This window comes from Pleurodeles waltl, chromosome 5 (genome assembly GCF_031143425.1).
Source record: "Pleurodeles waltl isolate 20211129_DDA chromosome 5, aPleWal1.hap1.20221129, whole genome shotgun sequence".
NCBI classification, from domain to species: Eukaryota; Metazoa; Chordata; class Amphibia; order Caudata; family Salamandridae; genus Pleurodeles; species Pleurodeles waltl.
In genome coordinates, this window is record NC_090444.1 from 650,133,041 (window position 1) to 650,145,408 (window position 12,368).

The 12,368-nt window shown below is 46.6% G+C and overlaps 1 protein-coding gene across 6 annotated transcripts in view; it reads left to right on the forward strand.

Annotated features, from left to right (window-relative positions):
- CEP43 (centrosomal protein 43) overlaps nucleotides 1-12,368 on the forward strand; it is a 292,488-nt gene that overhangs the window by 164,344 nt on the left and 115,776 nt on the right. For all 6 annotated transcript variants that reach the window (XM_069234521.1, XM_069234520.1, XM_069234525.1 and 3 more), the window contains one exon: nucleotides 11,623-11,724. In XM_069234521.1, coding sequence (XP_069090622.1) covers nucleotides 11,623-11,724 — 102 coding nt within the window. The remainder of the gene's footprint in view (nucleotides 1-11,622; nucleotides 11,725-12,368) is intronic.

Consider the following 12,368-nt stretch of genomic DNA (forward strand, 5'->3'; position numbering starts at 1 on the left):
GGCAAAAGCATCCTTACAGAGGTTCTGTAAAGCGCAACAGAGCATTTGCTTCCCTTTATTAAAGCCTTTGTGAATCCATCCTTGGCTTCTGGGAGAAGCCTAAGACTTCCACCACAGTCCACAGAATGATTGCAAGGCAGACCTCGAAAAATCATTAAAATGTTACTAGACCTGCAGGTCGAGTAACTTGAATAATTTACTTGACCTGACTAAAATGTACTTGACCTGTAAACTTGTCTCAAATTGTGTAATGCTAGGCAAATATTTTATTTTACAGCACCTCCTTCTTCATTCTCACATGAGTACACCTTCAAATATGAGTTCAGCATTTCTGCTGTACAAAGAAAAACTATTTTGTTTCATTAAATAGACTAAATGTTTGCTCCATGTATAATAATCTAGATCACATGTAGGGTGCTCATGATACTTGACTTGCCTCTTAGTTTACTAATGGCATTGCCTTCAAGGCAGGGGCAGGAATGTTTCTCAGTTCATGTTTAAACGCTCACTTTAATAAATATATTTTCTGATGGATACAACTACCTGTGGATTCCTTACCTTATGAATTCTCCCAATGCGCCAGCATTCAACAGAAATTTTCTTCCCAGTTCTACACGTCGACGAGGACGTCACAATTGCCTGGCTCCACGCAACTCCGTCTGATGTCATCGTGGCAATAAGAGGTCCTCGCTGGCGTGCTGACGTCAGTTCCCTTTTTTCTGTGCCTTCGAAGCATAACGGTTTTCTCCTAGCTCTTGGGAAAGGCTACTGTTGTCGAAGGTGTTGATTGTTGTTACAATGTCTCCCCCTAGGAAATCTGGTTTTAAACCTTGTCGGGAGTGCGGGGGTCGTATGTCTGTGACCGATCCACACAATGATTGCCTGTGGTGCTTTAATTCTGAGCACGACGTGGAGGAGTGTGGGTCCTGCCAGAAAATTTACCCGAAGGCGCTCAAGGAGAGGGGGGCCAAATTATTTTTGGCCAAGGCGAAGGAGGACAGGAGTCATCAGAGGTCTTCCGGAAAATACTCTAAGTCGCACAAGAAACAGCGTCAACATCATTCCCAGCATCGTTCGGATAGAGGTCGGTCTCGGTTGAGGTCTCCATCCAGTAAGCGTTGTGCGATGTGGGAGGTGAGTCCGACAGTGTCTCCACAGCAGAGTCCTCAGGCTTCTCTGGCGCCGTCAGTCTTCGAGGTGGTTGAGCCTCAGGGTAGTCCTCGCTTCTCACATGGAGCGCAGTCAGATGTTCCGCAACTGGCACCGACGCTGCAGGAGGAGCAGCGGTATCCTACCTTCCCCACTCCGGGAGCGGATCCGGCGGCATTTCTGAATGCCATGTTTAATATCTTGAACACCATGGCTCCTGGTGGTGCACCATCTGGTCCCACAGGTCCTTTGGCCTTTACATTGGGTGCTTCCGTTCCATACAAGCCGGCGGCGTTTATGCCCTTTTATCCTGCAGAGAGTGTTGGTCTGGCGCCAATGGTACCGCCTGGAAGACCTTTGACACCGATGTCTTCACCTGCTAGACCAGTGGAGCCGATGACGTCGCCTCAGGTTCGATCGACACTGGTGAAGCGGCCTGAGAGTCCACGGCGCCGATCGATACGGTTCCGCCGCCGGATGAATCTGGAGATCGGGGTGTGTCTGCTGGTCGTCAGTCAAGCTTGAAGCCGATGTCGTCGACATCGGCGAATTCCATGTTGACGCCGAGATTAGAGGCCAGATTAAGGTCTAGAAGAGCACTGAGGCTCTTAGAGGAGCAGGAATATCACAGGCAGCTCCTGGAGGAAGGATAAATTGCTGAGCCCCTGGGGGACTATCAGGGCTTGGACTCGGCAAGCAGTTTAGACACTTCCCCTGAGTGTGATCTAGCTTCTCCAGGAGAATACACAGAAGTCAGCCTCTTTTCATTCGGTGGTACGAAAGGCAGCAGAGTTCCTGGACATCCCACTACCTGCTGCAGAGGTTAAGACCAACATCTTGACTGAGGTCCTGCATCCTGCTTCAGCTGCTGTGGAACCACTACTTCCTTTTAACAATGCTCCTATGGAGCCCATTGTGGAAGTCTGGAATAAGCCTGTGACGTCATCAGCTGTCAACAGATCAGTGGCAAGAAGGTAGAGGGTGGCTCCGGGCGATCCGGGGTTCCTGTCACAACATCCGACTCAGGAGAGTTTGGTGGTCCAGGCTTCTTGCTCCTCTCGTTCGGCTCCAGGTTCCTTCCCTGCTACATCTTCAGACAGGGCGTACAAGAGGATGGAGCAGTCAGCCCAAAATACCTTTTTATCCTGCAGCATGGCCCTCAAATCTGCCAATGCAACTTGTGTATTGTGCAGGTACATTCATGTCCTGATGGACGCATCTAAAACTGTGGTACCTGATCTGCCTCTAGAATTGCAGGGACTCCTGTCGGATGAGCAGGCTGCAGCTAGGCAAGTCTTCCAGTCGTTCCTGGATACTACAGACTCTGTGGCCAGGGTGATGGGCACTTCCATTGTCACCAGGAGGCATGCGTGGTTGAGATCTTCAGTATTCTCTACGGATGTCCAGACGACCCTTTTTGGACCTACCTTTTGATGTGGACAAATTATTTGGAGTTAAAGCTGACTCTGCCTTAGTGCGTTTTAAAGAAAGCAGGACTACTGCCAAGTCCTTGGGCCTGCAGGCTTCCACTACCACCCCATTCAGGTCTTTCAGAAAGTATAGGGTGTTTGGGAGAGGAACTTCCTTTCGTGGGAGACCTCAGTCGGCAGCCCAGCAGCCTTCAGGTCTGCTCTATGGGTCTTTTAGAGAGCCGGGTAGGGTTAGAACAAGAGGGTCCACCCAGCAGCACACTGCCTCCTCCTCTTCCTCAGGGGGAACGCAGCAAGGAAAGCAGCCTTAGTTCTCCGCCCGTTATGTCTCATGCTTCTCCTGTAGGGGGAAGGTTATTTCATTTTCTCCACGAGTGGGAGTTAGTCACATCAGACTCCTGGGTTCTCAACATTATGGGGAAATGTTATGCTCTTCTTTTTCAGGAGTTTCTTCCTCCTTTCCCTTCCCGTCCATCCTTTTGCACAGAAGACCATCTCCTGTTGGTGCAGCAGGAAGTTCTAGTCCTTTTGTCGAAAGGGGCAGTGGAGTTGGTTCCAGAGTAGGAAAGGGGTCAGGGTTGTTATTCAAGATATTTCCTGATCCCCAGGAAGGATGGTCATTTGAGGCCTATCCTGGATCTGAGGGTTTTGAATTGGTTCTTCAAACAGGAGAAATTCAAAATGCAGACCCTAACACAGGTGCTTCTGGCATTGAACAAAGAGGATTGGATGGGGTCTGTCGACTTACAGGATGCTTACTTTCATATCCCTATTCTGAAGTCGCACAGGAAGTATCTCTGGTTTATGGTAGGGTCGCAACACTACCAGTTTGCGGTCCTTCCTTTTGGTCTTACTTCAGCACCTCGAGTCTTCACGAAGTTGATGGCGGTGGTTGCAGCAAATCTCAGGAGAAAGGGAATATCTGTATTCCCTTACCTTGACGACTGGTTGATCAAAGCCAAGTCTCTAGAGCTTGTTCTGCATCACCTGCAGATGACATCCTGGTTGTTGTTCGATCCAGGTTTTTCGGTAAACGTGCCCAAATCTCACCTTGAGCCCTTTAAGTGCCTCTTGTTCATAGGGGCAGCACTGGACACAACGTTGGATCGGGCCTTTCCTCCGCCTCAGCGGATTCAGGACATTCACGCATTGATTCCAATGTTTCGAAATGGAGCGGTTGTTACAGTCCTCAGGGTCCTACATCTACTCGGTCTGTTCGCTTCTTGCATTCTGTAGGTCACTCATGCAAGCTGGCACATGAGGGTTCTTCAGTGGTGCCTCCGCAGGCAGTGGTTTCAACACAAAGGGGATCTCGTGGAGTCAATAACTATCTCCAGAGATGCTGCGGCAGATCTATGATGGTGGGCTGTGGAGGGCAGTTTTTCACAAGGAAGGCCGTTTTCACTACTGCCTCCGGTGGCCATGGTCATAACGGATGCTTCCACTCTAGGGTGGGGAAGCACATCTGGGGGGACCTGGAGGTCAAAGGTCATTGGTCTCCAGTGGAACAGATGTTTCATATCAACTGTTGGAATTATGGGCGATACGTCTGGCTCTCAAGGCCTTTCTCCCCTCCCTTCGCGGTCAGTCGGTCCAAGTTCTGACAGACAACACTACCACGATGTGGTACATCAACAAGCAGGGAGGATTATGGTCGTACCTTCTTTGCAGAGAGGCTCTGCGGCTCTGGTCCTGGGCTCAGGACCATCGGATTTGCTTAGTAACACACCATCTGGCTGGAGTTCTAAACGTGCGTGTGGACAGTCTCAGTTGGCATTTCTATGCCGATCACGAGTGGTGTCTTCCTCCAGACCTGATCCATTACATCTTCCAGATATGGGGGTTTCCTCAGGTAGACCGGTTTGCCACTCGGTAGAACACGCACTGCCCGTCGTTCTGCAGCCTCCAATATCCAGTGCAAGGAGCGTTGGGGACACGTTTCAGATGTCCTGGAACGGGCAGTTGCTTTATGCGTCGTCCCCCCCCCATGCCCTTGATTCCTTGGGTTCTGAGAAAGATTCGCCAAGACCGGGCCCAAGTTATCTTCATAGCTCTGGATTGGCCGAGAAGGGTGTGGTACACAGACCTTCTCCAACTCTCAAAGTGCCCTCCGCTCTGTCTCCCTCGCAGGGTAGACCTCCTCTTGCAGTCACAGGGGCAGGCTCAAACCACCCCCGCCCCCCACCCCACCTCCAGAGCCTGCACTTACATGCCTGGAGATTGAACGGGGCAATCTAAATTCATTTTCTTTCCCGCCAGAAGTGGTGGACGTTATTTTATCGGCCAGGCGACACTCCACCAAGACTGTCTATGCCGGTAGATGGACAAAATGTGTTACTTGGTGTGGAGAGAGACAAATTGATCCCTTAAAGGCCTATTTATCTGATATTTTGTTTTTTGCACTTTCATTGGCACAGAAGGGTTGCACAGTTGCAACGGTGAAAGGCTATTTAGCAGCGCTGTCGGCTTTCCTTTGCTTTCCTCATCAACCTTCCTTATTTAAGTCCCCTATAGTTGTTACGTTCCTTAAAGGGTTAACTAACAAGTTTCCTCCCACTCCATTTATTATGCCTCAGTTCGATTTGAATTTAGTTCTCACTTTTCTGATGGGTTCACCATTTGAACCTTTGCATTCTTGCCTGTTAAGGCTATTGGTTTTGAAGACCGTTTTCCTCACAGCCGTCATGTCTGCTGGGCGTGTGAGTGAGCTACAGGATCTTAGTGTAAAACCCCCTTTCACATCCTTTCATGCAGACAAGGTGGTGCTGAGAACCAGGGCGGCTTTCCTACCAAAGGTAGTTACTCCATTTCATGTGGTGCAATCCATAACTGCATCGACCTGACCCAAGGAGGGCATTAAGCTTTTATATTAAAAGACCAGAGAGTTTTAAGTGGACGATCAACTCTTCATTGGTTATGTGGGGAAAAGGAAAGGAATGGCAGTCCACAAGAGAACACTGTCCAGGTGGGTTATTTTTTGCATTAAACTCGGTTATTCTTTGGCAAAGAAGGTTCTTCCTGTTGTTATTAGGGCCCATTCCACCAGGGCTAAGTCTGCCACTTCAGCGTTGGCAAGAGGTGTCCCGGTTGCTGAAATCTGTAAGGCTGCAACTTGGGCTTCCCTCCACATTTTAGCAAAGCATTATTGCTTGGATTCGGAAGTTAGGAGGGATGGCAATTTTGCACGTTCTGTGCTGCAGGATTTCTTGGTGTGACCATTCAGGCACCCGCCTCCGAGTGCAGTACTCTTTTGGGACTCTATTCATAAGGTGAGGAATGCACAGATAGTTGTACCCATCAGAAGAAGAAGTTACTTACTTTCGGAAACGCCTTTTCTGGTGGATACACTAGCTACCTTTAGATTCCTCACAGTACCACCCGCCTCCCCGTTGCCGGTCTGGTCATACCAAGATTTCTTTGGGTGTATATGTATATTAGTTTTGAATAAATATTATGTATTATATTTGATGTATATATATTGAGTTTGTGAAGTCTGTGATCACCTGTTCGCCTCAAAGGGACGTTAAAAATGGTGAAAACTGATGTCAGCACGCCAGCGAGGACCTCATCTTGCCACGATGATGTCAGACGGAGTCGCTTGGAGTCTGGCAATTGTGACTTACTCGCTGATGTACAGAGCTGGGAAGAAAATGTCCGTCGAATGCTGGCGCACTGGGAGAATTCATAAGGTGAGGAATCCACAGGTAGTGAGTGTATCCACCAGAAAAGGCATTACCGAAGGTAAGTAACTTGTTCTACAAAAGCATGATGTGGTACCACACTGTCATTTACAGACAGTAACTTTGCCATTAAAATGGCCAAAAACTTTCCCACTAACTTGCAGTAACTAGTGTATTAACCTATGAAAATTGGGTTGCCACCCTTCTGCCTTTCATTTCACTCTTTGTACAGCAGGTCAGACAGGTCACTTTACAAAATCCTGGAACTCTGCAGTCAGGGGAGTAAACTGACTTCTGACCTATTTGAACACAGAGCAAATCTGACAAGATAAAAACAAGATTTAAAGACATCTTTATTGCTCCTTCACTTACCGAATGAACAGAACACCTGTTCTTTGTAAACTCGCCAGAATGGGCGAGTAGGTTCTAAATTTAGCTGTATCCGATAAACCTGACACGCCATAGTGAGTACATTTTTCAAGGCCCAACTACATGCGGGCACCTGAAAATCTACCTTCCCTCTCTTTCCTCCCATTGACAGAAAGTCTGATTGTTCAAGCTTCTTGCTTCTCCAAGCTGTCACCAGGCGCCTTCCCTACTACCCTATTTTATATGGAATACAAAAAGATGGAGCAGTACATATAAGACTTTTTTAGTGGGCAATATGGCTCTCAAGTTGCCCACCTCCACCTGTCTCTTTGGATGCTACATGCACTCGATCTGGGACATGGAACAAAAAGCCTTGACAACTTTATGGACCATTTGCAGTCCCACTTTTCAGAGCTGTTAGAGGATGGCCAGGCTGCAGCAAAACAAGTCACACATTCCTGCCTAGACACACAAGACACTACCGCTAGGGCTATTGGGATCCTCAATATCTCTGCGCATGGCTGAGAAATTCTCGGTTCTTTCAGGGCATCCAGACAACACTCATGGACCTGCTGTTCGACAGGTTCAGTAATGTTTGGAGCTGAAGCCAACTCCACCTTAGAGGGGTTCAACATGAATGTGGCAACAGCAAAATCCCTAGGCCTTAGGATGCAACAGAGGGACCATCGCCAGTTCAATAAATTTTGTGGGTTCTCATGCAGCTTTAGGGTCATCTGCAGCAATCCTTCCAGCAGCAACAAAAGTCAGTATAGAGGCTGGGGCAAAGAGGGAACATTAGGCCTTTTACTCCCTCTCCCTCTTCTTCCACCTCCTCACTATCCACTGCAGGGAATCAGCCCTATTTGCCTTTTGTCGAAACACAAGGAGCCCTTAGGGGGACAGGTCTCTCCTCTACAAGCTTGGAGGCTATTACTTTAGACCTGTGAGCAGGGGTGGCTCCTCCGCAGTGGCGGAGGGGCTTCACCCCCTTTGCTGAGCCAGCAGATGAAAAATGAAATAACTTGCTTTCGAATTATTTTTCATAATTTTTGCATCTGATGGCTCAGCCAGCAGTGTGTATAGGGAGTGGCGGGGCTGGGCCATGGGAGGGGGAGGAGGGGAGAGTGCTCTAAGTTTGCCTCAGGCAGCTGGGCAAACACACATGCTCACTTAGGGTTCTACAGCCCGGATGTATACATAGCCAGGCTGGAGAAAAAGCACAGACCCTAGCCTTGTGTCTGAACGACAATCTAAACCGCTCAGATTATCGTGACGCTGTTTTCATGCTAGGTTTAGCATGAAAGCAGCGCCAGGATTGCTGGGGAAGCTGTGCTGGTATCCCGGTGAATTCTGGAACACCAGACAGAGGAGCAACGAGCGAGGCAGTATGCTGCAGCGGGAGACGGTGTCAACAAGAACCAGTAAGTGGGTTTTCTTCCTGTTCCCCCATCCCATTCGTCGCCCCCACCCACCTTGACACATTCGGCCTCTGCCTGTGGGTCTTGTAAAGTGGGGCAAGGGGGTAATCCGTACCCTGTCAAAGGTGCTTCCCCCATCCCAGCATTCCCTTCTTCCAGAGCACCTGTGAACTCTATAACAGCAGGTAGGATTGTGCTCCTAATGGGTGCAGCAGAGTTGGTACTGGAGTACGAACGAGTCGGGGGTGCTACTCCTGATACTTCGGGGCTCCCCAAAAGAAGTCCATCCTCGACCTCTGGATTCTGAACTGATTCCTTAAAAAAGGAAAAGTTAAATATGCTGCCCCTGGTTCAGGTCCTTCTTACACTGGAAGCAGAGTACTGCAAGGTTATCTATTGGCCTGCAGGATGCCTATTACCACATCCCTTTTGTGCAGTCGCACAGGTACTTCCTGTTCAAACACTACCACTTTGCTGTCCTACCGTTTGGATTGACTTGCACACCTCGTGTCTTCATGAAGCCGATGGAGGTGGTTGTGTCCCATCTCAGACAAGTGGGAATCCCAATATTCCAATACCTGGATGACTGGCTCATCAAGGCCAACTCTCCAGAGATGGTGTCATGTCACCTGGAGATGAGTAAGATCAGATGCTTTATATCAATCTACTAGAATCACAGGTGAGCTGGCTATCTCTCAAGGACTTCCTCCATTCCTCTCGCAGCTGATCTGTCTAGACCTTGTGGGACAATATGACCACAATGTGGTACATCAACAGTCAGGGGTGAGTAGGGTTGCATCTTCTCTGCTTAGAAGGTCCATAACTCTGGTCCTGAGCTCATAAACATTGGGTTTGGCATGTAGCTAAACACCTAGCTGGTGTTCTCCATGCTCGAGTAGACAAACTCAGTCAACATTACGCTTCTGATCACAAGTGGTTCCTTGATATGGAGGTTGTCAATTGTCTGTTCAGCCTCTGGGCCACTCCACTGGTGTACCTCTTAGCCACTCATGAGAAACGTACACAATCTGAAATTGCATGCCCTTCAATATCTGCTGCAGGGAGCTTTGCTGGACGCATTTTGTGAGACATGAACTTTCCACTTCACTACATGGTTTCTCCCATACCCTTAATTCCTCTGGTCTTAAGGAGGATTTATGGCAAGAAGGCTATTGTTATGCATTAATGTTTTATTCACGCCTTCTGAGCAGCAACACTTAAAAATTTCAAGAAATAGTACACAGAATCGTCAATCCTATAAATAGGACTTGTCCTCCATATGCTTCCTCTTTTACTGCTTTTGAGGAGATGAGTATAATTAGATAAGGTAAAGATTTTTTGTGTGTTTTGTTTCACATTTATGTATATTTTGTGAGTATGGATTACCCAATGTATGGGTAGTATGCACAAGAAGAGTGAGGCATTTTGTGATTTACCTCTCCATGTGCCCCACCCCCAGCTCAAAACCCACCTCAAAGGACTGAGCTCTAGCAGTCTCAGGGGCACCACCTTCTGCCTGGAGACTGAGCTGGGTAACCTGAATTATTTTTCTTTACCTCCTGGAGTGGTGAATGTCATCTGCCTGCAGGTATTCCACCAAAAAGGTTGTGTATTAAGGGAGATGAAATAGGCTTGTTAAGTGGTGTGCAGACCAATCTATAGATGCTTTCTCGGCCCACGTATCGGACATGTGCTCTTTGTCTTGTCTTTAGCTCAGTAGGCCACAGTTAAGAGCTACCTATCCACTTTATCAGCCTTTCTTTGTTTTCCTGATCAACCTTTCTTCTTCAGATCACACATAGGTATGCAGTTTTTAGTAGGTTTGATAAACATGTTTCCCACGTTACCATTTAAAATGCCTCAACGGGTCCTGAATCTTATTATGTTTTTGATGTTTGGACCATTTCAGAGTAGCCCTTTGCAACTGCATGCTTTTTTTTTAAAAAAACCTTTTCTCATCGCCATCACATCAGCGAGACATGAGTGAGTTGCATTTTGCTTGAATCTGTTCGGTTATTTCTATTCTGACAATCTGGTTCTCAAAATCAGGGCTGCCTTTCTACCAAAAGTGGGTAACACCATGTCACCTGGGCTAATCCATTACCCTTCTGACTTTCTTCAACCCTCTACATCACATGAAGGAAGAAGAGCAGTTCTATAACCTAGATCCCAAGAGAGTTGTCGGTTTCTACATGGATAGAACAAAGGAGTTTAGATTTGATGACCAACTCTTCATCGGCTAGGTTGGCAAAATAAAAATGCAAGGCAGAACACAAGATGACTTTATTAAGGTGAGTCATCTTTTGCCTCAAAATGTGCCATGCCTTGGCTCACAAGAAACCTCTTTGAGAGTATGAGGGCTCAGTATACTAAGTCCAAGTCATTTACCACTTTGCTGAGAGGGATGTGCTGGTTGCAGGAATCTGAAACGTGGTGGACTGGGCCTCTCTACACACTTTTGCAAAGCATTACTGCTTTGACTCTGAAGTGCAGAGAAAAAGCCATTTTGCTAGCTCAGTCCTTACAGACTTTTTGCTGTCATCAGTCATTCACCCATCTCCTTGTTTGGGAAGGCTTCATGAATCAATTCAAAAGATGAGCAATCTACAGTTAGAAATGTCCATCAGAAGAAAAGATTACTTAACCTTCAGTAACCATCTTTCTGGTGGATACTGTATCTACCTGAAGATTCCTCACTAGCCCTCCTGCCTCCCTGTTGCATGGCTGTTTACTAGATGAGTCCTCTTTTTATGGGTCAAGCTTATAATCTTGTGTATACTGAAATAAGTTTGTTAACTGCACTTGCCATTACTATGTCATTTTCATAGGTTTGCCTTGAAGGCATGTAAAAAAAAAAAAAAAAATGAATGGGACGCTGACTTCAGCATGCCAGCGGGATGCTTTGTTATTTCCAGTGATGTCACAGGAATACCACTAACAGTGCCTAAGTGGAGGAAACCTTGAAGTGCTATCAGAATAGTTTCTGTATTCAGTCTGAGGCCTGGGGTATCTAGAAGGTGAGGGATCTGCAGTTAGAGTATCCACCATAAAGATCGTAATCAAAGCTAAGCAACTATTTCTTTGCAGCATCTTTGTTGGTAAAGGAAAATAACATGTCTATTTGATGTGTGGGCCCTTTTCCCCCAATTGTATGTTTGCACATGAAAAATTGCTAATTGTGAATGGTTCCAAAATCGCCAACTTGCCTCCTGAATCATCACAGTAAGACCTGAATGGCAGATGTTCCACATATTGAGCACACATAAGTAGGTAATTAAGCATTTTACTGTCCCATGACTTAAAAGGAACGTCATTTTAATCCGTTGGTCCAACCAATTCAGTTGCTATCCTGAAGAGTTGCAATGTAACAAAGTACATGCTGATTGTAAGGTTATTCCATGATTGAAATTCTGAACTTTGCCTACTCTGTGGCTTAGAGATATCTGTGCCAAAACTTAGTGTACTGCTCAATCATGCAATGGCTTTTAGAATGTTTAAGAAACCTTGGATGTGAATGTTTTTATCATGGCAAAAAGATGTTAAGTTTCTGATTATGCAGACTGTTTTGGCCATTAGGTCACCCAGGACACAGCTGACCTAGCACCGTCCCCCTGGAGGTTTACTGATGGGAAGCCGAGCATACATAGTGCACCTTCCACACACTCTGGAACAAGCAAGGTAAGCCTGTTGGTGCTTGTTTTTGCTTGTTTTTTGCAGGTATACATTTACAAACAAACAATGTTTCTTTTTCGGAAAGATTTTAAGCCACGCTGGAACATAGACTGGCAAAGCTAGGTGATTCAGTCACTCTTTATTAAGTTCTGCAAAGAAAAGTCGGACCACAATCCCAAATCTGGCCAACATTAAGATTTGTCTTTGATGGCATTCATGTCTCTATGTCTTAAAGTAATTCAAAGAATACTTGTAGCTACAAAAATTAATGGGTTACTCATTTCCTGCAGGGAGCTGTCACTTTTTTAACTTCCCCCTCTTTTATTTGTCTGCCAACAAAGCAATAACATCTTAACTAGAAGGATGTGGTTCTATGCTTGTATACATGTTTAAAGTTGTCACTTCAACTCTTTGTGTGGTTTTCTCTTTCCAGCACCTGTATGCCTTGGGCACTTTGACATTGTGATAGTGGCTCACTGCCTTTAACGGAGGGTCCAGTTCTTTGTGTGATTAGACTTAAACATTATTCAAGAGCCATTGAACAACAAGTATTCCTCAAACACAGTGTTGAAGAGCTCTGAAAGAGGCCCTTTTTGTTTGTCTAAATATAGGTGTCCAGGTTTCTAGTACCACAGTGCCACCTCCTTTAC